This window comes from Alligator mississippiensis, chromosome 3, assembly GCF_030867095.1.
Source record: "Alligator mississippiensis isolate rAllMis1 chromosome 3, rAllMis1, whole genome shotgun sequence".
NCBI lineage: Eukaryota > Metazoa > Chordata > Crocodylia > Alligatoridae > Alligator > Alligator mississippiensis.
This window is the reverse complement of record NC_081826.1, coordinates 96216479-96243551: the sequence shown is the minus strand read 5'-3', so window position 1 is coordinate 96243551 and position 27073 is coordinate 96216479. Positions and strand designations below refer to the sequence as shown.

General features: G+C 42.0%; 1 protein-coding gene across 5 annotated transcripts in view; it reads left to right on the top strand.

Annotated features, from left to right (window-relative positions):
* The window catches only part of PIEZO2 (piezo type mechanosensitive ion channel component 2), a 537727-nt gene that overhangs the window by 335455 nt on the left and 175199 nt on the right, over positions 1 to 27073 (top strand). For all 5 annotated transcript variants that reach the window (XM_019490413.2, XM_019490411.2, XM_059724250.1 and 2 more), the window contains one exon: positions 19140 to 19308. In XM_019490413.2, the coding sequence (XP_019345958.2) occupies positions 19140 to 19308 (169 nt within the window). The remainder of the gene's footprint in view (positions 1 to 19139; positions 19309 to 27073) is intronic.

The window sequence follows — 27073 nt, the reverse complement described above, 5'->3', positions numbered from 1 at the left end:
TCAGGTGTGCTAATAACTCAAAGTTAGAAATGACTGACATTGAAATATTGAAAGCAGTCAAAATGCTCAAGAAGGCTAGATTTTGTTTTACGAATCTCAATAAGAGAAGTACATTTAACTATAATAATTATGGGACTAATGACACACTCTCTTGTGACTATTTTTGCCTAGTTTGTTGTGTTTTCGAAACTTAATGTATAATCTAGCAAATTAGTGCACATTCCAATACAGTTATATTTGTTTTTGCTTTGATCTTAAATTGAAAAATACAGCACTAGCTCCCTAGCATATTAGTAACACTTCTAGTTTCTCTTTAACTGGAGAAAAATATGTTATGTTCTATGTGATGATGCACCACACCATCTGCATCCCCCTTTTCAAAATCCTAGATCCACCCATATGAGGAGATAAGGGCGGAGCTAAGCAGATAAAAGCAGTCTCAGGCTTCAGGTGTGAGGAGATAAGCAAATAAAGGGCAGGCTCAGGCTCTTCCTGCTGGCTGCTCCCCTGCCCCCACTGCCTGCCTACTCTGCAAGGAGGTAAGCCCTGTAATAAATCAATTTGTTTTTAAAATGGGGTACTGCTCAATTCACAAAAGTTTTGGAGGGGTGCCTGAAGTCTGACAAGGGGTGATCTGCATGTGGAAAGATTGAGAACCACTAAATAAGACTCAATTTAAAAATGACATAAACCAAAAGAAATACTAAGATGTTGAAAAGCAATGACATTCTGCACATGGAAAACACCAATTTCCAAAGCTGCATTTTGTTATAGTGGTGAGCAAGGTTGAAACTGGTAAATTTTTTGGAAGACCTGCTTGTTGGTTGGACTTCTGCACAGGTGGTTCTCATTAATGAGAGGGGGGGAAAGTCTTGGCATTCAGAACAATACATATGCTGTATCCGGAAACTAGGCTTGGATTGTAAGCATAAAATCAGTCACTGTTACATGACATAACATTGGCTACAAGCCACTTCCTTCCCCTTTTCTATCACTAAATAGCAAGCAGAATATTGCCACAAAAGGGAAAGATGCATCCTTCTTCTGGGTTCCTGTAAAGAAATTTTGGACCAGATTTTCAAAGTTTTTATAGACTATTATAAATCTAAAATATGTTTGACTAAATCAGATGAATATACACACAATTGATATCCTAATGTTCACTTGGTCATTTAGGCATGTAAAGTGGCCCTATGCCCTTCCCAGTGAAGTCAAAGACAAAAACTCCACCTGCAGTTCGTGGAAGTCAGATCTGGTATATACCTATACCACAGACATATGATGATAATTGATTTGTTTATTCATATTAGAGCATGTGCCTCCATATATCTCATACTGGCTGGCAGGAGAAATATTATGTGGGACAGCTGAGAGCTGTTGCGGGGCTGTTGCGCAGAGGAGTGCACGGCGGGGGCACTGGGTGCTGCACTGCGGTGGCGGGGCGGGACGTGGCATGGCAGTGGTACCAAGCAGCACCAGGTACTATGGGACAGCAGCGCCACGGTGCTGCTGCTGTTGTTGACTGTTGCAAAATTAGTTTGGGGGGCTAAGCCCCATTAGGCCTGGCCTTCCACTGCCTATGGCTAGCTAGTGTATGCATACTGATAACTTCTGACTCTTTAATTTTATATTAGTATTGTTAAATAAACACACAGCTATGGCCCATAAGTGCTGAACAAATGTCCATAGCCCTGCCCAGAAGTAAGACATAGTACCATAGTTTCCTTGAATCCCTATCTTTACTACTTTGTGGTAGTAAGAGGAAAGAATTATGATTAGCAATTTACTTCTGGCATAGCTAGCCTCTCCTTACTTTTTCCTAACACCTATTTGCCAACCGTTCGTTTCATGTTCTGGCATTCCTAGTAATGAGAGCAATATTTAGCACTTATGTAGCATGTTACATTTTCTTTTCACTGTACTAACATTACCAAATGAATCACTCCCACGTTCTGATGAGATAGTGGGAAAAGCAGTCTCAGTATAACTCATATACAGTAGTTCTTACCTACTCAAGAGAAGTTTAATTTTAAAAGTTGTCCTAGTAAATTGACAAATATCATAATCTCCATTTTACAGATAGGAAAATTAACCCCAGAAAAATTAAATTGTTTGCTGAAGGCCCCACAGTGTCCATCAGAAGTTGGATTAAAACTCAGAAGTTCATGGCTCTAGTCACTTTACTTAGGTTGGTAGATCACATTGCAACTCTTTCTATTGGAAACCTAAAATTAATATGTATTATACTTCATTAAATCTAATTATACACTCATCAAAACTTTGCATACAGTTTGCATTATAATAAAATCTTGACAATTCAACTGTATTCTGCCTACATCTTGAATGTGTATTTCAGATAACATTGTTCTAATAAATTCTGGTTCCCACCAATGCTGTTTTTGCATGTTCTTTTTTCCTTACAGTTTCTTGCAAAGTCATTAACATAAAATACATGTGATGGAAAAACCACATAAATATTTCTTAAATTCTATGGGTACCTGAGTTTAAGACAACAGCAAGGTTATTAGGTTGTTACTTGTTTGTTCTGAATTTATGGAACAGCCTGTGCTTCCATAGTATCCACTGTTCTACATATGTGAGACTTATGAATTGAAGCCATTGGCTGATGTCCCTTTATTAGCTCTGCCAAATCAGTTTGAAAAAAAGCTGTAACCTCAGTAACTAATTGGTGCTGCTAGACATCATTAAATTATGCCTCCTGCTGAGTGCAGAAGTATCCAAATTCAGTCTGGCATGAAGAACCCTTTTCTGCACTATCTACTTTTTCAAAACATTCTGTCAGTGCCCCTGCCTCAGCCTTGTGCCATTCCACCTCATTGCTTCCTCTCTGTATATATAATTAAAAACAAAATCTCATTTAGAACGGTATTTCCTTGGTAATAGTACTATATTCTTCTATGAATAGTACTGTATGGGTGCATCTACGTGTTGCCATATGGTGACTGCAAGGCAGTACGGGCAATTTCTTTGCCTCCGTTTTCCTAAGCAGGGACCGGGTCACTGCCCCCACTAGGACCTCCATAGGTCCCAGGGGAGGTGTACCCAGACCTAGGGCCAGTGAGGATCTAGTCAGGAAACTTCTGGAGGGACTGGACATATTTAAATCAGCTGGTCCTGACGATCTCCACCCCAGAGTGCTGAAGGAATTAGCAGAGGTCATTGTGGGGCCCCTGGCACGGCTTTACGAGCACTCATGGTGCTCTGGTGTGGTGCCAGAGGACTGGAAAAGGGCCAATGTGGTTCCCATTTTCAAAAAAGGGAGGAAGGAGAACCCAGGAAACTATAGGCCAGTTAGTCTTATCTCAATCCTGGGTAAGCTTTTTGAGAGAATTATCATAGCACATGTCCATGAGGGGCCAGCAGGAGAGATTATGCTTAGGGGCAACCAACACGGGTTTATCAGAGGCAGGTCCTGTCAGACTGACCTGGTGGCCTTCTATGACCAGGTCACAAAATCCTTAGATGCAGGGGTAAAAGTGGATGTAGTCTTTCTGGACTTTAGGAAGGCCTTCAACACTGTCTCTCACCCCATTCTCATTAAAAAAACTAGGGGACTGTGGCATTGACACCTACACAGTCAGATGGGTCACTAGTTGGCTGGAGGGCCGCACCCAGAGAGTGGTGGTGGATTGGTCATTTTTGACCTGGAGGGATGTGGGCGGTGGGGTTCTGCAGGGCTCGGTCCTCGGGCCCACACTGTTCAACATCTTCATCAGTGACTTGGACAAGGGGTTAAAAAGCACCCTGTTCAAATTAGCAGACAACACTAAGATGTGGGGGTAAGTGGGCACGCTAGAAGGGAGGAATAGGCTGCAATCAGACCTAGACAGGTTACAGGGGTGGGTGGATGAGAACAGGATGGGTTTCAACACTGACAAGTGCAAGGTACTGCACCTGGGGAGGAAGAACCAGAAACATAACTACAGGCTGGGGAACTCCCTTCTTATCAGTACAGAGGCAGAAAAGGATCTTGGAGTCATTATTGATGCCAAAATGAACATGGGCCAACAGTGCGGGGACGCGGTCAGGAAGGCGCAACCGCACCTTGTCATGCATCCACAGATGCATCTTGAGCAGGTCCAAGGAGGTGATTCTCCCCCTTTATGCGACACTGGTCAGGCCACAGTTGGAGTACTGCATCCAGTTCTGGGCGCCGCACTTCAGGAGGGATGTGGACAACATCAAGAGGGTCCAGAGGAGGGCCACTCAGATGATCGGGGGCAGTAGGGCAGGCCCTATGAGGAGAGGCTACGGGACCTGAACCTGTTCAGCCTCCAGAAGAAAAGGCTGAAGTGGGATCTAGTGGCCTGTTACAAACTAGTCAGAGGGGACCAGCAGGCATTGGGGGAGTCCCTGTTCCCCCAAACACTCCCGGGAGTGACAAGAAATAACGGTCACAAGCTGGCAGAGGGTAGATTTAGACTAGACATCAGGAGGCGCTACTTCACTGTCAGAGTGGCTAGGATATGGAACCAACTTCCAAGAGAAGTGGTGCTGACTCCTACCCTGGAGGTCTTTAAGAGGAGGCTAGATGAACATCTTGCTGGGGTCGTTTGACCCCAGTATTCTTTCCTGCCGTGGCAGGGGTTCGGACTTGATGATCTGCTCAGGTCTCTTCCGACCCTACAAACTATAAAACTATGAAACTATGTGCATGGTTAGATTTTGCTGCTACATTGCTATAGCAGCATACTATACCAAGCTAATGTACCACTATGGCAACATAACTGACAATTATGTGTAGACCAGCAAGATCATGATGTCACCATAGCATGCCATATGGCAATGTAGCACACTGTTACATCACCGTTAGGTGATGTGTAGACATGTCCTGTAACATGAATCTTCTTGCCCCTAACTCTTCTATGAATAAACTTTTATATGACGGAGTGGGACAGGCTGTCCACCAGGGCTGCGCGAAACAGCACTGTTTCATTTTGACTTCCATTTCAGAGGGACAGTGTTTTGTTTCATTGTTTCATTTCATGTGAAAGCACTGTTCCGTTTTTTTTAGTCAAAACTGTTTTGCTGTTTCCATGCGTTTCGAAGTTTCGCCCATTGTCTATAATGGGGAATCCTGAAAATGCCTATAACTTTGTAATTTCTTGCCTGATTTGGATAAAACTTGCAGGAATGGTAGCCTCTTCTGAGTTCAGGAAGTCTGCCAAGTTTCAAGGAGATAAGTGCAGGAGTTTTTGTGAAACTGTACCTCAACTGTTGAAAGCAAAACTCAAATCACTTGCCAGCAGCAGCAGCCTGCTGTCATCCCATGCACAGATCTGGGGGCCCACATCCCCAAGAGGACTTCAGGGCCATTCCAGACTCCTCCTGGGGATGTGGGCCCCTGGATCTGTGAGCCAGATGACAAGAGGCTGCCACTTGGGACCAGTGCTGGGCATTGCCCATGCCCAGCACTGGGAAGACTGCTGCTGCTGCTGGCCCCAGGCATCAGCGGCAACCTCCTGTCATCCTGCATGCAGATGTGGGGGCCTGCAGAACTATTAGCCAGGGCTGCACTTGGAGCAGCTCCATCACTGGGTCTCTGTCACCTTCCACCACTAGGCTCAGCTCCGTGGGGCTGCAGAGCCTCCCACCCCTGGGCTCTGCTCACCAGGGCTGCACTTGGAGTGGCTCCACCACTAGCTCTCCTGCTGCCTCCCACCACAGGGCTGAGCTCCATGGGGCTGGCAGAGCCACTCATTGTGCAGCCCTGGCTCTCCCCTGCCTCCTGCTACTGGGCTGCTTTGAAACTCAAAATGTTTTGAGTGCACTCATTTCATTTCAAAGCTGTCTCAAAGCCTTTTGTTTCATTTTGATTTTGCTGTTTTGAGCTCAAAATCCATCAAAACAGCTTTGAAATGAAACACCTATTGAAATTTTGCACAGCCCTCCTATCCACCTAATGCATCTACTTCAAACTTTTTTCTTTTGACACTTGGCATTTTCATTTTTGTCTCCCATCCTGAAGGTTCTCTGCAGGTTTCACCATAGGTATATCACTTTCTGTTTCTTGTAGAAACCAGTTCCAAATTCCTTAACAATGCAATAATATGTCACCAAACAATGAGCAGAAAATGGATTGATTAGTTTTCTTTGTTGTCCTGCACTTTTCCATTTTTAAATTTTATTTTACACCCATACTGTTTTGGGTTGTGATCACAAAGTGGAATCAGTCTTGGGCAGTCTTTTGCTCTAGAAGGACTTGGGATTTCTAGGGAAGACTTGTTGGTGACTAAGTAATTGAGACTCTTCCCTAGGTGCTAGGGGAACAATGGGCATCTTTACATGTACTCCAGGGAGGTGCGGGACACTTTAATTAGAACAACTCTGAGAGCTTTAGTTAAAACACCCCCAGCACCATTTTGAAGTGTGGGGATGTGGAATACATGAGAAGTGGAGGTTGCTGGAGCACACTAATTAGCATGCTCCAGCAAACTCGTTAATCAAGTCTGCTCTGACGTGCTGTGATTGCAGCACATTGGAGCAGTGTCCCAGCACATCTAGAGGCACTCAGTAGTACTTAGCAGTATTAGGCAGCTGGATATGCCCTGTTAGGGGTTACATAAAACCACAGTCTTGACCAGTTATGGCATTAGAGTTTACATGGCAATTTGGGAAGAAGAGGTTTATTACGTCTGACATGTAGAGAGAATTTCCACTTGGTAATCGTCTGTCGAAAAATTCTTCTTTTCAGATTCTAAACTATTTTGTATTTTTTCCAAGAGGTTTTAAACAGCTGCATTAAACAGCTAGCTTCAAGAGAAGCTACAATTTCAACAACAGATTATGCCAATTGCATGTATGGACCAGGTGCCTGTTGTAAAGGCATGGGCCATGTTGCTGAGGGTGAAAATGGATCATGTTCTAGGTGAAACCCTAATTGGCATGAAATGGAACCCAAGTTAGGATTTCTTTTGGAGCTTTATGGTGCCCCCAGCAGCAGTAGCAGTATTTGCTTCTTCCATGTAGGCCTGTTCTCAGTTTACCTAGTTAAGCTCACCTTGCTGCACATTTATGAAATACCAGACCTCATGTTCTTAATCCACTGAGTTGGAACAATGTCAAAGTACTATCTCAGTAGTCTTCAAGGAGCAAAAGTTCAGAGGTTCCTCTGCTTTTCATTCCCACCTCTCCGCAGGAAGGAAACTTGGGGGTAGAGGGGTGGCAAAGAAGAACTCAAAAGGGGCATGGGGAATATTAAGAACACAACTTCAGTTCAGAATAAAATGTCCTTCTTAACACAATCACCTTTTGGGCCCACAGTTAATAGCTGTATGGTCAATGGTTCTCATTCATTAATTTACTCTAAAGTAAACCTTGTGTTATAGTCTGACAGAACCTTTGGACCATAACTAAGGTATATCGTGAGGGACAAAACTTTGAGTCCTGGAGTTCCAAAACAAATAACCCACTGATTTGTCCAATGAATGTATCATTTTTACACCCTGTGTCAGAAGGTAATCTCTATTTTAGCACCAAAGGAACCAGCTCCTTAGTGAGGCTACTGGATTTTTATTTTATGTGAAGTAGGCATGAGTTTTTCTACTGCTGTGGTACAAATTTGGTGTATGTGAAATAAGTCCAAGGCCATTTTATTAGATGAAACATGTTATATCTCACAAATCCTTTATGTTCAAACTTAAATCCCCAAAAGACAGCTGCTTCATTTCACATACTCTTAAGCGTGTGAAAGTCTGAGGGCTGGTAGTTTTTAATGGATTTCCAAACCCTAACAGTTTCCAGTCACATAGCCTCAGAAAAAATTCCATTATTGGGTTACTTTGAAAAAGTAGGTTATGTAACAAATAATATTTAACATCCTGTTTTTAAGTTGTTAATACGCTTGGGAGCAAAGTGGTTTTTATGGCTGTCTATATAGTTAACATTTAAACAAAAATGTAAAGCCTTTTTGTATTCAAACAGTTGTTGCTAGCTTCTATATAATGCTCAAGCCTCAGGGTTATACTTTCTTCTCTGCATTTATCCCTGGATTAATGGCTCATAATTTCTCTCTTTGCCTACTTTATATGGATGATATTTGCCTGCAAGGTTAACATTACTTATTTTTTCATGAGGTTTCACACGCAATAGCTGTTCATTTGAGATTAGTTTTTCTTTAAACAAAAAGCCACTGGTGAAAGAGGGGGGTAGGAATCATGCTAGTGCTGGTTTTATCATTGTCAGGAAAGCTTTGATCCAATTGGAGCTATGGAAACCAGGACCTGTAGAAAAGAGCACACAGACATCTGCTATAGAGCTATAGAAACGTGATGACATTAAAACTATAGGTGTAATAATCTACTTATTCATCAAGCTTTAAATTCAGTGCACATATATGTGTATTGTAGTGTTGTGATAGCAACACTTGCATTCTAAGTCCCTGTTTTCAGATATTTCCAAAAATGTTATTACCCATGGGACTGAAATGTCTCCTAATTCTTCTGAACACAAACAACAACACTTTTTTATTGTTTTAATCTGGCTAAATTCCATTTAGCCTATTTTAAATGATCCTTTTGTGGATAAACTCTTTTTATAATAAAACAGTTAAAATGTATTGCATTCTTCACAATTGATTTAATTTAAAAGTTCAGCCTTTCCATGGATATAGGACCAAAGCTTCCATACATGGAACTTACACTGAGCTCTGTGAGGGCATGACATACAGGATCAAGCCCTTAGTACAGATAAATACCTACAGAATCTTCACAGAACTCTGGATTAGAAAACATAGTACAATACAGTATACTAATACAGTAAAGGGCAATCTTAAGGCATGAGGATACAGGCAGTTCATAAAATCAAACTGTAACGTGTAAATTGTACAAAGACAAGACATACTTCCGCAAATCATTGCAGAAATACTATACCTAAAAACCCTCTTGTTTCTGTTGTACCAAGCACAGCAAAAGGTTTCTGTAAAATAATAATAATAATAATAATAATAATAATAATAATGGGATATAAAGATCCTATAGGTACTTGCTTTAGAAATTTGCTGCAGTGGGACCAAATTTTGATCTTTTCATTGCCCTTTCTTGCTTATATTTATGAATAAATATTTGTCATTGACATAGAGCAGGGTGGGCAAAATACAGCCCATGGGACAGATCCGGACCACCAGGCCATTCTGTCTGGCCCACGGGGCCCCTAGAAATTATTTTAAAATTAATATTTATTTGTCAAAAGTGACAGGAGCCGGGGTAGTAGGACCCAGTGGAAGCGACAGCAGGCTCCTGGAAGAGCAGGGCCCACCTTGCTCCCCCAGCTGGAGGGACCATGAGGCTATTCCCGCCTGTGCCATTGTGGGAAGCTCAGGTAAGAGGGAGTCGGGAAACACGCTGGTCTCCGTCTGGCCATGAGGCTGGGGCAGGGGGCTGGGAGCAAGGGGGCGCACAAGAGCCAGCACTGGTGGGGCCCAGAGCAGGGTGGCTCTCCTCTCTCCATGCTGGGGCAGCCTGGCCCGGCTTCATACAGCCCAGCCAGCTGCGCCCCAGGCTCCTGCCACCCTGCTCTGGGTCCCACCGGCACTGGCCCCAGGGCACCACCTGGCTGTTGCTGGCTCTCAACCTCCCTGTCTGGCCCTGGGGGTGGCATGGGAGCCACCTGGGGATGCTGGGGGTGGTATGACCCTGTGGGGAAGTGGTCCGGGGTGTGGGTAGGCAGTGTGGAACTTCTATCCCATCCCTGAGGCTTGAAGCAGCAATGGCCTGGCTGCCACCCCCTCCACGGGAGGCTCTGGTGGTTGCTGCCACCCTGGGGGGAAGCCCCGGGCCCCCCAGTCCCACACGAGCCCAGCAGCAGCTTGCTTCCCAGCCCCAGGATGGGCGGGGAGGTTGCAACAGGAGCAGGAGTGTATCCACATCTGCTTTTCTGCTCCAGAAGTTCCTACAGCCGTGAGGAGTCTCGGGGTCCTGGAGAAGCTCCTGGCCAGCCCCAGGGGCATCATGGATCACCTCCTGAGGCTGCTGGGGGTGGCATGACTTGGCAGGGTCCCGGCCCAGGGTACGGGAAGCTCGGGGAGGCCGCAGGAGCTTTCAGAGGAAAAAAGCAGCTGCGGTTCCGCTCTGGCTCCTGGTGCAACCTTCCTGCCCATCCTGGGGCTGGGGGGGCGATCTGCTGCCAGGCTGCTGGGCCCCTGTGGGGCGGAGGGGCTGGGCCTTCCTCCCAGGGTGGCGGCAACCCCCAGCAACCCATGGGGGGAAGCAGCCAGGCCTTTGCTGCCCCAAGCCTCAGGCACGCGATGCAAGTTCTGCACCATCTCCTTGGGCTTTCCACATCCCAGGCCACGTCCCCACTGACTTGTGCCACCCCCAGTGGCTCCATGAGCCCTCTGCACTGCCCCCCAAGCCTGACAGGCCCTTTCCCGGCAGCCCCTGGCCTCCTGGCAGTAGCAGGAGCTGCCAGAGTGCAAACGCGGCCATGAGGCTTCAGTCAGCAAGGGCCCAGCTGGCTCCCCCCTTGCAACCCTTCCTGCAAACCCCATAGCCACACCCTCCTCCGGACACAATCACACATCCCACAAATACCACACACACACACACACATCCATAGCTCCCCGCAAACCCCACATCTACCTACCCACCCATACCCTCCAACACCATTGCACACCCCACACACTATACAAGAGTAAGACTACGTTTTGAGATATTATCCAATCACTTCTACATATAAAGCACAAACACACAGGTGGTATCAGGACAAAAATATGTTTTCAATTGAATTAAAATATAATATTATGGGTCTTTGATTTTTGTACATAATTTGTTTTTTTTTTCCAGTTCTAAGATAGCAAACCCTCTTCTCCAAAGGAGTACTTCCAGGGGCAAGGGGAGGGACTTACGGTGGCAAGGGTCAGAGGTTAGGGGCGGGAGCTTCCAGTCCCAAGATGGTGACCGGGGGGCGGGGTACCTGTCAAAGGGTGGGGTTACCCATGCAGCCCTCGACAGCTTGCCAAAATTCTCTAAGCGGCCCTCCATCCAAAATAATTGCTCACCCCTGAAGTAGTGTCTCACAGACCCATTTTAACTTTTTTAATTTGTCTGTTAAAAGAAAGTACGTCCAGTTTGAGTACAGGGATTCTCCCTATTAGATCAATTTTACATTTGTAAAATATGCACATAGTTACATATGTAAAATAGCAGTAATATTTTATAAATTATTAAATGTTAACTTTTTACTAGCAATATATTTTAGCTATACTGGAAAGCCTTTAGAAACAAGGGAGATTTTTTTTAAAGCAGAAGTAGTTTAAGTAATTGTCCTTCAGAAGTATTTTCTATAAAGTTCAGAATATTTTGTAAAACCACAAACTTCTTTTGAGTTCTCCAATCTCTAATTACTTTTTTGATATCCTGGTAGGGTATTGATCTTACAGTGTATTTTAAGTCTATAGACACGCAAAGAAATGGCTGCGAGGTAAGCCAAGATGGGTGTGTCTACACAAGTGCCCAACTGTGCAGTTGTTACTGAACAGTCATTTAGTACTTGGGAAGTAAGAACTGTCAGTACTGCGCAGTCCTGGCAGCACGTGGGTCATTTCCGACCCTAGTGCGCAGCAACAACAAGCTACTAAGAGTTATAGTTATTTTAAATTACTGTAACTGTACCCAGACATGGCCCATTGATTGAACTCTTGCAATTGGCTCTAATTTCCACATATGCTTAGTAACTAAAATTAGCGGGAGTTACATCCATGTCACTGTGGAAGGATAATAGTATACTGCACTTATGAAAAGTGGATACATTAGAAAAGTATAATTAGAAAAATAATTAATAATGTAGCTTAATATCCCAAAGAATCACATTTTAGGAATTCCTTCTGTAAGATAATATTTTTCTGGGTTTTTATCCCTTTGGGATTTTATTAACTGAAAATTGCTTCTGAATTTTGTGATTTTGCCATTAAAATTATAGAAGAATTATTTTAAAAATCCCCTGTATATAGAAAACCAGATAGTCTTTCCTTCTCATAGTTTCTTTCTAAAAAAAATAAAAATATAGTAGTCAATAGTGATGCAATATTATTATTTTTTCCCCATTTCATAAGATATTGCAATCACATTTGGTCTTGGCATTTCTACTTTCTGCCTTTATATCCTACAGGAAACTGTAGCTTCTGGCAGATGGGGTAAACATGCATGCAACAGCAGATGGACTTCCTTTTTTTCTTGGTTGTTTTTATTCTGTTTTCTTTCTTTCTTTCTTTCTTTCTTTTGGCCCTGCAAGCTTTTGGAAGAAAAAAACAATAAGAATACAAAATTGAAAGTTAGCAATTTTCTTGCTTGCTTGCTTGCTTTCAGAATTTACCAAGACCAGACAAGGTCTCTAGAATTTCATGAATAGTTAGGATATAGCAAGTGTCATGTCTGAATGCAGCAGAGCACTACTAAGTTGTGTGGTAGGTTGACATATGTAGAGTTGCTACTAGCCTGGGTTTGCCTCTGACCAGAATGATTTGTTTCATATAGTACTGAGGTGATGTTCTTGCTGTGATGATCCAGGAAATATATATGAGACACAAGAATTCTTGTACTGGTAACTTTTATTGGATCAACTATAGGTATAGTCTTAGGCAAGCTTTCAGGTATCACAGGGTAGGGTTCTGTGATACCCAAAAGCTTGGCTATTTCTATACCAATCATACAGTTGGTCCAGTCAAAGATATTACCCTCAAGAATCCTTGTTGCAGGTAGTTTTTGGAGAGAATTTTGACAATGCTGGAAACAGAGTTAAACTTTATAAATCTACCAAGAAATGCAATTAGAGACAAAAACTGCCAGTTCTCAATCACTATACCTTGAGGTCCAGTAGGGATATATGAGCACTAAAAAGAAAGCAATGTGCAGAGCCTTTGAGTATTTGTAATTAGTCCATTGAGAGGTTCAGCAGAAATCTAGCCAGCCTGAAAACCTGCTGCATTCTAAGCCCCGTCAGAGGAAACATAATCAATAGTACATGATAGGAGACCTTTTCCTGCCACTATGAATCACTTGATATCCTCTTTGATCGCAAGCACTGAATGAATTTTTTATGCATAATTACCTGAAAAAAGAGTGATTTGCACATTGCCATGTGCTCGTGAGAAAAGCTGCTATTGTGATTTTACTTCCTTTTAGTGGCTCTGTAACTGAATCTGTAAGACCTGGTTAGTTAGCTATTAATTGTGAGGCTTTCTGCACAACACCTATGGTTTTTCGTTGTATTAATATGCTTAATGCCTATTCATAAACATTTAATGCACAGAGATTGTGTTGCATTAAGTGAGCAAAATAGTATTTTTATGTAAGGGTGATGTCACACCTTTAAATTAACACTTACCAAGTGTAGTTAAAACATGAGCAGGCGCAAGTTCAAGCAGTTTAGCACATACTAAGTGCTCCCATGGAAGTGCAAACTTGTTCCCTTTCAGGTGAGGGTTATCTCTTAATATATGACTAACTTTAATACATCACAACATTCCAGTGGTTTGCAACAGTTGCAGATTAATGCATGACACCACCCTAACACTTTTCACTAATCATAAGCAGTAGAAAATAGCAGCCAGATTTAAATACAATTTATGGGCAGTCTAATACTAAATTATTTCCAAAATTTGAGAAAATTAAAATCATAAATAGTGTATATTCAAATGTTAACAGTGTTCTCTAAAACAGAGTTTCCTTGATTACTAGGGAAAAGCTTAGCTGTCAAAGGAAGTGTTTTGTTCTGCCTTTTAATGTATGAGAATATATTGATTTATCTGGTATTTACAAATCTAAACTGTAGCAAACATGTAGCATTGTCATGTTTCATAAAAGAGGCTATGTGTGGGCTTCTTTTGCTAATGTATGGTTTATTTCTGTACGAGTAACTAGACACTTTTGGCTGTTCTTATGTTGCATTGCAGTAATAAGGCAGTAAAATAGTTGGCAGTGACATTGTCAGTTTAGTGAATTCACCATTTCAGCGAAGCATATATCTTTTTATTGGTGATTTGGAAGAAAATTATGAAATTATTGCTGATAAAGCTTACAGATGACAGATTAAAGTGTTGGTAAAAAGAAATCACCTACATAGAGTGATCTGGATTGATTGCTAAACTGGAAACAAACAACATTTATTGTAATATAATCAAATGTGTGGTCATATATGAATTTAGAATTTCGGCCATCATTTACAGGATGGACAAGTGAAAAATTGTGTTTGGGGAACATTATGTATCCTGTGTTGTACTGGAAGTAAAAAAAAAAAAAGGTCCATTTTGGCCATGAGATCTGCATTCCTTTTGCAGTGAACAGATTAATCCCTAAAACATCACTCTGACAAAGATCTAGACATATGACATTGTTTTTGCAAAAAATGCCCCATGTTCTTATGCCCCATGGTGCTCACAACATTAGCAGATTGTAGTGAATTTGGTCAGTGTCTTGTAGATAGTGTATATTTAATTTTCTTTTCAAGTTTGCTGACTTTTAGTTGCCACTTATTGAACACCTTTATATTAGGACTAGTTTTTTTCTCATAGTATACAAATAGAAGGACTGCAAACTGGAGAAGTTGCCTTCAATGAACTGAATGCAGCAAAAATCTTCAATATTTCAGTAGCTCCATCAGATTATTTTGGGTGAAAAAAAAGTTTTCCTGTTTTTTGATTAAATACATATTTCCATGCTAAAGCCATCACATAATTTAATGTTAAATTATTACCAGTGTTTCTCACGGCCGCAACATGCAACTTTGTCCTGAAAGAGCAAAGTGCATCCTGTGATTCATTTTGGATGATTCACAAATTAAGTAGGAAATTTATGCTAGGGAAAAGTGGGCTTGCAGAGCAGCAATGGGAGAACTGCATGTAACCTTTGTTTTAAGAGCTGTTTTTCAGTGCGCCATCCCCTAATGTTCCTCAATAGGGTAATTAAATTCCCATTGGCTTTCTAATTTTAAACTCTTTTCATGTGGTTGCTCTTGGATTCACAATTTTCTATAAAATATGTTTTTGGAAAACAGAGCTGTACTTTGAAAAACACAACTTCTGCTTTCAGGTTAAAATGGACTGACTCAGTGTATAGTATCTGGTAAATTTTGTTCAAACAAGAAGTTAAAAATATTTTTTGATGAGCAAACATTATACAATAAATTAAGATATCACCAGATGTGTTGGATGTGGGGGTGTTGATTAATTTTATTTTGATGCATTTTTGTTTTGGCTTGGTTTGTTTTTTTCAGTATTCAGTTAGCTACATACTTGTCAGATTTTGCGTTTTATTTCCTTCTGCTATGGATTCATTCTGACTTCACTTATATAGGGTTGTGTATGTTGGAAAATGCAGCCACTAAAATCAGAATCATTTTCATAATATGGGTAATCCTGAGAAACTTTCTGGCATTCAAGTATTTAGGGCTAAAGTATTTAGTATATAATGCCTTGCACCTGCCATTCCCACTGAAGTTAATGGATCAACAGAGTTGCTGTATAAGATCTGACGTGTGGCCCAATCCAAAGGCCTGTTTCCTATTGAATAAAAAGAAATAATCCCAGTAACTTCCATACACTTTGCATCATGCAAAGTGATTGCTATATTCAGTACCCACATAACACAAGAACATTGAAAAACTGGGGAGGCTTTAGATAAAACAAACAAAAATAATATTGAAATACTTTAATCCACACTATTTTCCACAATTAAAATTTAAAGCAATACATTGAAAATTTCACATAGGAAACAGGGCTGATGAGATGTCCATAATTAATCTGGTTTCTGTGGTATTAAATATTTTTGCAGAACTATATTGGTATATTAAAATGTCTGCTGTTATTTATCACAAGTAAATTGCCTGCTTTCACCAGAGGTTTGTTCTACTGGATAAACACTTCTTGCTGCAATGTGCTTTTTTGGGTTTTAATTTTTCACCTGGAACAGATCAATGTTTTAAGGTGGACTGTGTTTAATAGTCCACCTTAACAGTATCTTGTACACTGAGCACTGGACCAATGAGTCTGCCAAGCAGCAAACCAGTCAAAAATTTGGAACCTACAAACCATTATTGGAGGTTGTGCAGTGAAGGAAGCTACAGTGGTTTGGACACATCACAAGAAGTCCGGACACCCTTGCCAACAATATAACGCAGGGTGTTGTGGAGGGAAAGAGAATGAGAGGTAGACCCAAGAAGTGCTGGGGAACCAATATCAAGGTCTGGATAGTACTTCAAGTTACAGTACACTAAGCTAGCTAAATACAGGGCAGAGTGGAGGAGGGTTTTTACAAAATTTAAGGTGTCCGAATGGTTGCAGTGGCCTCAGGACTGACTTGACTTGATATTTAATAGAACAATTATCTGATTAACTAAAGATTTCTGAACTATGACTTCTTTGGAACAGAAAAGAATGTATCTTTATTTATCTAGATACATTGAATATATATTTTTAAATTTCTAATGGAACACACTGACACTGCATGACTGAACCTCAATACTAAAAACAGATCATTTCAACTAACCAACCTATACAGTGTTACACAGAAATGTACTTCCTGAAACATGTCTGTCTTATGTTATTAAATGAAAAACTTTAAGAATGGATATTACACCCACATTGGTAGAGATTACCAATATCTAAATGTTGTTAAATTCCAAGTAGAGTGTTCTAAAGCATTTTATTGAACATATTACTTAGCATTTACTTCTCATTCTGATCGTCAGCATGAACCAGTGGCCGTAATCTTTAAAACATAAAATTGTTTTGGGGTGGATCCCATGTTTGGAAAGTAGGAAAAAAAAAGAGAGAATTCTACATACAGAATAAAAGTGCTATGATTGGAAAGCAGTTAGGATTGGATATAGCCCAGATTTACACCCTCTCAGAATCCAAGCTGATTTGGATCTAACATTGTGGGTTGGAGCCCTCTGACCGAAATGTGCTCTAAAGTCTATTACGTTAATAGTTCTACTATCATTGTCAAACAACTTGCTCTCTCTGTCAAACAAATTCATATCTCTTGTCTGTCACTGATCAGACATATCCTCCTTCTGCCATTCTGCCTTTCTCCTATATTTCATAATACAGGCCTTTATCTTTGTACCATTTTAAATGCTTCTTTATAATCCAACTTTGTCAACTCTGTTTCACAAATGTATCACAGAATCAGGGCATAATTCAGCTGTCATTAAAAGTGAAAAGAAGTCTTTCCATTGACCTCCAAGGACGTTGAATTAGGAAAGAAAAAGACATACTACTGCTGGTTATCTTCTCCATCCCTCTGCCAGTCCAAAAATGATTCTTTTATAACCTTCAGTTATGTTGAAGTCTCTAGATTTGAGTGATTATTTCATATTATTTAATTGCTCAGAAGTTTACAGGTCAAATATTATTTATCTTAGGCCCCTGGCACACGGTCATTTAAAGGAGTCATGGCACCTGAGCTCCAGTGCTAACAATTGTGCTTTCTGCTGTGCCATATTTGTATAGCAAGAGGTGTGGTTTGGGATCAGGGATCATAATCCCAGGCTCCTCAAGCACCAACAAATTGAAAGCTGAATGCCCACAGCCCAGGGTGGTCTGGTACAGTCCTGGGGCTGGGGTCAGTAATTAGCAGATTGTTGATTCCAGGGCTGACAATCAGCTCATGGGCAGCCCTGCCCTCGGACTGCACCACAGCCAATTTAGGACCACAGTGTGGGCCCAGGGTTGGAGCTGACAATCATCTGATTGACAGTCTGAGCCCTGCCGCATATTCATAGAATCATTGAAAAGTAGGGCTAGCACAGGCCTCCATAGGTTACCTAGTCCAAACCCCTCCCTGAGGTAGGATTGTTCCTATCCAAACCATCCCACACAAATCCATAAACTAACCTCTTAATAAAACTACTATCAATCCTGATGCAACACAACAACTAACACTGTAACCTACAGTCAAAGCAAGGGGACCACAGCAGCCAACATCCTGCTTCTGTAAAAGGTTGTTAATATACACTCAAGAGATGCCAGGCAGAGGGCCATGACCCCACTACAAAGGATGGCAAAAAACCCTCAGTCCATATCAGTCTGATGATGGGGTAAAATTCCTGCCTAACCCCAAATATGGTGATCGCTATGACCCTGAGTGGAAGGGCAGGATCCTCTAACTAGGAACTCCATAATTAAGTACAAGCAGAAGCGTTATCACACCCCAGTCAAAATCCCCACTCCAATATCATTCAATTAAAGGCACCATGCAAACTATCCATTAAAATGTCCTACATTATATGTAGAGCATTTTTATGGCTGATTTGCCATTTTAAGATGTCTTAAATTGGGTGCATGTGTAGAACCCTTACCTTTTCAGTGATTTCAGCTATGAACAGTCATTCTTACATAAAATATATTTACAAGGTCAAAGCAAAACAATAATTTTAAAATCCTTCTCTGGAATGCCTCATGCTTTCCGTGGGGTTAGTCACTGATATGACATGACACAAATAATTTTTCTTTTTTCCTCAGAGATTTGTTCATTTACAGCAAGAATATGTTTCTTGAGTATTTTCATTTTCTATCAGGACCTGTACAGAATTCAGTTGAATTATTCATATGCATAAGTGTTTTCAGTAGTGGGTCTAGTTTCTTAAGACAGTGCATTTATTTAAGCTCTTAGCAGGTTTAAGTTTTGAAGCCCCAGTAGACTTTGCTGAAACTAATGATGAGAGTTATCCACCAATAACATGCTGGGCTAAGTGACTTGAATGAAAAGGTGCAGCAGTTTAATTCATTACAAAGAATAATGTATTAAATGTTAATTGTTAAATGAAGACCAAATGGCAGAGTGCTACTGTGACACGACAGATGGACTTACCATGATGCTTGCTTTTTGGTTTTTCCCATATGTTTTTTCTATTGGCTGACATAAGTGTCAAGATATAATGCTCCTATTTTATTGCGTAAAAAAAAGAAAGAAACGAAAAAACTTTTTTAGTGAAAAGTTGTGAAATGAAAATGTTGGCTTTGGCTTACATTTCAGACAAGATCCTTTTCAAAGAGCAAATAGTGTTTCACAAGTTGAAAAAAAGTAAGCAAATTGACAAGAGGAAACTTTGCATTATTTTTACTTTTAAATACATTTTAAAATGAAATATTTATTATCGAACATATTTTTCTTTGTTTTAAGGTTATTTGGGGTCTCTGCAATTGTCCAAACAAACTGTTCAAGTACCTGGAGGATCATAGCACGTGAAGAAAACATCTGGTATCACTATGTCAACCCCATTTTATTGTTGGTGATGTACTATACCCTAGCAACTCTTATTCGCCTTTGGCTACAAGAACCCATAGTAAAGGTAATTACATTTTGTTACTTTCATGTGTAAGGAAAATGAAGCTACTAAAGTACAACTTTATGAATTCTCACTACTGACTGTAAAACTCTGTTACTGACACTTGCTCACAGTGGTATAAAATTTGAATCTGTATCTTGAGCATGCTGTTTCTGATTTGATTCCTTCAGGGTTTAGTCTTGCATCTTTTAGTGTGATTGAAGTCAATAGAATTACTTATGTGAGTAAGGGCTATAGGACTGGTGCCTTAAAACTTACTTTTGAATCAAGAAAGCTCATGGCAATATTGTCTGTCTAGGTAATTCAAAATGAGCAGTTGAAAGCTTCCACAAGGATTTATTGCCTAGCATGAGGGAAATTGAGCTGAGAGGTATTGACTGCTACAGAATACTGTCTAACAGATGCAACTTTTAATGCTCTTGCTGCTTTATCATAGGTCTCTTAGATTTTTTTATTGACTATGAAAGAAAGAGGAAGAAAGACATTTCTAGCTCATATATTGGTATCTAGAAGTTTGAATGTGTGGCCCCAAAGGCATTCTAAAGCATCAGAAGCCAAAGCAAATTAAATGATTTAAGATTTGTTATTTTTTAAAAACTTTATAGCAATTTTAGGCGTGATTTATGGGAGGCAGTACACAGCCTTCCTTCCCCAACAGAAGCTCCAAGAAGCTGGGAAGTAGGGTCTTGATATTTTGTTCTGCAGCAGGATATGCAGCTCTCTGCTGGCACAGAAGAACCAGAAAAGCACCATATGCATTGATGTGTTAGAGGAAAAAGAGGCTTCTTGTACATTTTCTTCTCTCTAGTGAACTGGTCTGGGCCTAGCTTTTATTTGTCCTCATGTACCATACTTGTTGCATGGAACATGGTCCCAAATAAAATATGCACCTTATTTTTAAAAGGCAGAACTAAGATACCGGTTTCCCTTGCTCCATGCGGGTTCTGTATGTACAAATTTGCTCTTATGCGATGACCCTTTTTATACCAAAAATTCATTATATGCAACATAAATTTACTCTGATGTGATTGGTGTCGTGGAAACCTGGAGTCAGCTGCTTTGTGCAGTGCATTGTGGGAGGGACGTGCACCAAAATAGTCTCCTATAGTTTCATAGTAGCTAGGGACAGGACGGACCTGAAAAGTTCATCTAGCCTGACCCCCTGCCACAGGCAGGAATGAATGCTGGGTTCACAAGACCCCAGACAGGTGATCGTCCAACCTCCTCTTGAATTTGCCCAAGGTAGGGGCAAGGACCACCTCCCTGGGAAGTTGGTTCCAGATTTTGGCCATCCTAACTGTAAAATAGTGCCTTCTAATCTCCAACCTAAACCCATTCTCCATCAGCTTATGACCATTGTTCCTCGTCACACCAGGTGGTGCTGGGGAGAAAAGAGCTCTGCCTATTTGCTGTTGATCCCCCCTGATGAGCTTGTAGGCAGCCTCCTCTTGCTGAGGCTGAACAGGTTCAGGTCCCTAAGTCTCTCCTCGTAGTCTCTCCTGTCCTGCTGCCCTCTCACCAAGCAGGTGGCCCTCTGAACCCTCTCCAGGCTGGCCACATCCCTTTTGAAGTGCGGCGCCCAGTACTGGACACAGTACTCCAACTGCGGCCTGACCAAAGTCGCATAGAGGGGGAGTATCACCTCTCTGGACCAGCTTGAGATGCACCTTTGGATGCACGACAAGGTATGGCTGGCCTTGCTGGCTGCGGTCTGGCATTGGCGGCTCATGTTCATCTTGGACTCAATAATGACTCCGAGATCCCTTTCCACCTCTGTGCTTTCAAGAAGGGAACTCCCCAGCCTGTATGTATGCTGTGGATTCCTTCTCCCAAGGTGCAGCACCCTGCATTTGTCTATGTTGAACCCCATCCTATTCTCGTCTGCCCACTTTTGTAGTCTGCCTAAATCTAGTTGCAGCCTCTCTCTCCCTTCAAGTGTGTCCACCTCGCCCCACATCTTAGTGTCATCAGCAAACTTGGACAGCGTGCTTTGCACCCCCTTGTCCAAGCCGCTGATGAAGATGTTAAACAGTGCAGGCCCGAGGACCGAGCCCTGGGGTACCCCACTGCTCACATTTCGCCAGGTTGAGTACAACCCGTCCACCACTACTCTCTGGGTGCGCCCCATCAGCCAATTTTTTACCCATCCAACTGTGCAGGCATCAATGCCGCAGTCACTTAATTTATTGATGAGGATGGGGTGAGAGATAGTGTCAAAGGCCTTCTTAAAATCTAGAAAGACTATGTCCACAGTGACACCATCATCCAAGAATTTAGTTACTTGGTCGTAAAATGCAATCAGGTTGGCCTGGCAGGACCTGCCTTTGGTGAACAGATCCTGTGTGGATCTGTGTTAGTGAATACCAAAATTGCCTTGTAAAAGTCATAGAAATGGGCCTGGGGGTCAGTACAGTTGAAGTCTTAGAATGTATCTCTCTTTGTTACATTGTAAAGTGGGTTTCCTTTATGTGAACTTGCATTATGCGCCGTTTTCCAGGAACACATTTATAGTATAAAGCAAGGGAAACCTGTATAGAGATATTTTTTATAGAGTCTCAGGTCAGGGGGATGGGGAAGTGTCCACAGCCAGCATGCAGCTTTGCTTTCAGGTTCCCTTGGCAGAGGCTTAAGTAACAGTAACTGTCATTAGCATATTTCCTTGATTATCATGTGCACCCCAATTTCCAGCAGCTCAATAGTTAGAAAAAGGTGCACATTGCATGTGAGAAAATATGATATTCAGCCTTTGGGTTTGGATAGCAGTACAATAAATTCTGCTTTATTAGATATTAGTTTTACACACATTTTGGATAATAGTGTGTTTTCCTATTGGACAAAATAATTTACTGTCTCTTCAGTTAATTTTGTCCTGTTTATTTGACTATCAGCTTTTAGTCTATTTTGGTTTATGCATAAAGCAAAACTAGAAACCAAAGTCAAAGATCAAATAATGCAAAGAGTGAGCAGTACATTGAAAGAGCTTTCCACTTGCAGCAGATAATGCATCATAACATTGCAAAATATGAATGTTTTAATAATCTGGTGAATGAATATGTTGCTTTTGGTTGTTTTCAGTCAATCAGCACATCTTACTTTTTGAGGCATACTTAACACCATATCATATCAGGGGTGATCAACCTCCAGCCCATGGGCCAGATCTGACCCACAGCACCATGTCATTTGGCCCAAAGGGCTCTCCATGGGTCTGAAAATTTGGCAGCAGGGCAGCAGTGGTATTGCCTCCCTACTGCCAAATCTTCTGAACCATGGGGAACTCCAGGCCATGCATGCTAGGTCTGATGCTTGTGCCAAGCATACAGGGCTGGGTGGAGGTGTCAGTGGGAGTTCTGGACCCGAAGGACCCAATCTCCAGGTGCAAAGGGTGGGAAAGAATGACATCTTGCCCCCAGGGCCCAATCCTAGTACACAGGGCAGGAAAGGGGTGGTGTCAGGCCCTGGGGCCCAGTCTGGCCCATAGACAGGCCTTGTGTCACTCCTCTGGCCCAATGGACCAAAAATTTGAGCACCACTGTATTAGATCATTCATTCAGTCTAAGAAAAAAGAGAACTTACCTGTTACAAATTCACATCACATTGTCAAGTGTGAGGGTATAATTGGGCACAAGATATGGTTAAGTAACTGTAGCAATAATTTTGAATTTATTTGCCCACAAGTCTTTAAGAGCTGACAAAACATAAGTGAAACAGCTTGAAGCATAGTGCTATGCGGTGATCAGGAATTATATTACCTGTTTCTGGTCTATTTTTATTATTTTTTATCTTGCTCTATTCCACTTCTTACCACGGTCAGCCATCTGCATAATTTCGTTGGGGAAAAAAGCCTTGCAAATAGTAGATATTTATTGTATTAAGTACTAAAATGGAGCCTTTAGAACTGAACAGTTTTAGAGGACTAAAAAATTGATGGGTGTGTCTTTAAACTATTTTTTATAAATGGACTATGTTAAAAAAGCAAACTTAAGGCAAATTCTGTCTTTGTACCAGGGCTTCTTTTTCATGCAGAACTTACAGTGTTGCAGTTCCTACCTCTAAAATTATGTTATGTTTTATAAATCTTAGACACTTCAAACAAAAGTCTAACAAGCCATTTTACACCCTAGATAGTGGCAGTGGCTGGGACACTTGCAATAGCCAGAATGGCAGCAGTGGCAATTGCCAATCTTGTATTTCCTCCAAGTTACCACCTGGAGTTGGTGGCCCACTTGGCCACCCTGGAGCATTTATAAAGACACCCATTGTTTAGTGCATCAGCACTCTTGGTGCTTGCTTGGTCTTACTGTTGCCAAACTAAATGGTATTCTCTGGGGCATGTTTATATTAAAGCTTTGAATCCAGGAAAGGAACACTGCCAAGTTGTTTGAACCTTGGGATTAATTTATTATGTGTTTGTTATACTTTGTGTTGAAATGGTCTTTAGATTGCAAATACAAACATATATCTATGTGTAAAATGTACTACTATGTTGTTGGGAAGTAAAAATAAATTGACAATTATTGTTCATTCAGACCAAGATTTTAGAAAAGAGGTGCTTAAAGTTATCTTCATAGGGTGTTCCCAGGGGCTGCTTTGCAGCTTTTAGCCCTATAGCCTGGTCTAGATACCTAAATACATGGGCTGATTTTCAGTAATAAAAATCCTGAGCTCCCATGAAAGCCTAACTTCTAGGTCCCAACTTTGAAAATCTTGTTTTTTGGATGCAGAGGGAAGTAAGGTTTTATGCATGCTTTTGCTACGTTGTGATCAGAAGCCCAAGTAAAGCCCAACCACTTAGTAGGCAACACTGTTGATGTCTCTTAAGCAGCAAATTAATCCTTATTTGAAACATAGAAATAAAGGTGTCTAGTCTTGAAAAAACATAAAGCCAACAGACAAAATATGTTTCCACCTCTACACCCAAATCACTGAGATTTAAAAAATCTGGAAGGTCACTTGGTTAGGCAAAAATGTGTTCTAATTTACACCACTGAAATAACACCGTTGATGCTGATACTTTCTATAGATTCAGGTGCTGTTCAGCAAAACCCTTGAGAATGTGCCCACGTCCCAAAAGTATTTTCTAAATATATAGTTTTCTAAATTGGGCCAATATTAATGAAATCAGAATTTGGCTCAGTACTGATCAGCTCTCAATAACCAGAAATTCCATAAATTACATAGAGATTAGGTTAGTTATAGGGTAATTATGAAATGATTATATCAGCAGTACAAAATCAGGTTCTGTTGCTTCCAGTTTTGTTAACTACTACCACACAGCTTTTCCTAATATTGCTACTAACATTGAGATTAAAATCCAGCTACTGTATTTACTCATTTTTCCCCCAATCACCATGGGTGAAAACACTCCTTGTCTTCCACTTGTATACAAGGAAAACTCATGAAATACATTGTCTGTCATTAAACTGCTGCCAAAAGCAGCTTGTGCTCAATAATGGAAACCAACTATGAAGCTGATTAAATGCAGCCAACACTGAGCATGAGTATAAAACACATGGCCCATATTGGGCAAACATGCTGATAGGAGTGTGTGTGTGTGTGTGTGTGTGTGTGTGTGCGTCTCCCTTAAAAATAAATAGGCAGGTGTGTCCTCCACAGAGAACTGGCACTGGGCCTGCAGGTACTGCAATACCAGTACTAGGAGGGCCAGAGCCAGCCCTGATACCTTTCCTTGATACCAAAAATTTTAATTTATTATAAAATATTAAAGTTCAAGTAACATGGTTCAAGGCACAAGGAAATACAGAAATACTTGAGCAGGGGGTTACATAGCAGAAAATGAGGGTAGGGGTGGGCATGCAACTAAGTTGCATAGGAAACATGCACGGAGTGGGAACGGGAATGTGAGGGAGAGGGTGTGATGCTTACAAAGCAGAAAATATACAGGAGACCCTGCACAACAGTACTGCATTGTAATAGGGAGGTGTTTTGGAAAACACATACATTTACAAGTAACAATATGTGGGATACAATTGCAGAAGTGGGGAAGAGTCTAGGATTAAAAGTCCTTGGAGGTGATTTAGTACAGCAGGGAGGGGATGGTCAAATGGTCCCCTCTATGCTGCTTCTGGCTGGAGGACTGGTGGGGTCCATGTACTGGTGCTGTCCTATGATGTGTTCTACGTAGATGTTCCTTAATCATTGGATGGTGTTGGATACCATGGGGTGCTGTATCAGCTTGGCAGGCACACAGGATGCTCTCATTGCTGGGGTCCCATGCTCCAATAATCAGCACCTCAACTGTCATGTCATATCCCTGGCTCCCCAAGTTGTCCACCAGTGGATGGTACTTTTCTCACTTCCATTTTTGGGCCTCAATGAAAGCTTGCCACACCCGGTTCTCAAACAGGATGATGACATCTACCATCACAGTGCACTTGCTGTCATCATCGGTCACAATGATGTCCGAGAACAGCTGGCTCTCGCAGCCTGGGATGGTTCACAGATTCATTCAGAGACTGTTAGCGGTTGGAAGGGACCTTGTAGATCATTGGATCCAGTTATCAACTGGAGCAGTTGATAGAGACAGTCCCTGCTGAAAGCAGGATGGCCTTGGCCAGTCAGTCCTGGACGGCATTGTAATGCCCTTGCTATACTCTGGCATAGGGCTTGCAGGTACAGAGTACATGGGAGAGAGTTTCTGCCTCATAGTCACAGTGTCAGCACCTCCTGTCATGGTTCCCATACTGAATGGCGCTATTGGGCGGAGGGCAGTTGAGGTGAGTGCACTGGATGAAGCACCAGTCTGTGAACCATGTGAGCTCCCGCTGAGCATGAAGTGATTACTTATGTCCCACTTTGAAGTGAGTTTGAAGATTTTGTCCTGGCCAGGTTTTGCCCTCAGGTCATCAGTGTACTTCACTCAGACGCCATCCTTCAGAAACCTCTTCAGAAGGGTCCTCATGGTGGGGGTGGGGGGGAGGTCACAGTGATGCAGCTGGCATTGGGGGATGAGAACAACTTGACCATAGAGGTCAAGTCTACCAGGGCCTTCCACCACTGCTCAGAGGAATGGCTCCATCTCCAGGTTGAAGATGATGGGGCTGAATAGGCAGCCCTGCTGCACTCCAGACTGGATGGGGATGTCATGCATCTTGCCCTCCAATGACTGGATGGTGATAGTACAGCCATCATAGAGCTCCTGCACAAGGTCAATGGTCCTGTCTGGTATCCTGAGCTCCTGGAGGGTGTTGAAGATATGGCAGTGGGCCACGGAGCCAAAGGCATTGAAGAAGTCCATCCAGGCCACCACACACTGTCTTCTGGCCCTCCAAGCATTGTCCAGCATCATCTGGAATATGAAGTGTGTTCATAGCAGCCCTAATTTGACAGGAAGCCCTTCTGGCTCAGGCTGATAGCCTTTCCACTCACTGTCCAGTCTGTGATCTGGGCCACCAAACAGCTTGCATAGAGTTTGTAGGTTGTTGAGCACAGGACAGTGGGTCTCCAGTTGTTTGGGTCATCTGGCTCACCTTTCTTATGAATGAGCGGTAGGGCTGTGCAAAGCTTCGGGTGCTGATTCAATTCAGAGGAGATTTGGCCCGATTCAGTGGCCAAATCTCCAAATCCGAATCAAATTGGGAGACCAGTAAAAAGATCCAAATCAATTTGAAGCTCAGAGCTTCGGAGAGTCAGGCAGTCCCCACTCACTGCTGCAAGGAACTCTGTGTCAGTAAGTAGGGAGCCATGGGGGGACCCCTGCCAGGCCCCATCACCTACCTGCTCCTCCAACCCCCCTGAGCACCCCCCAACC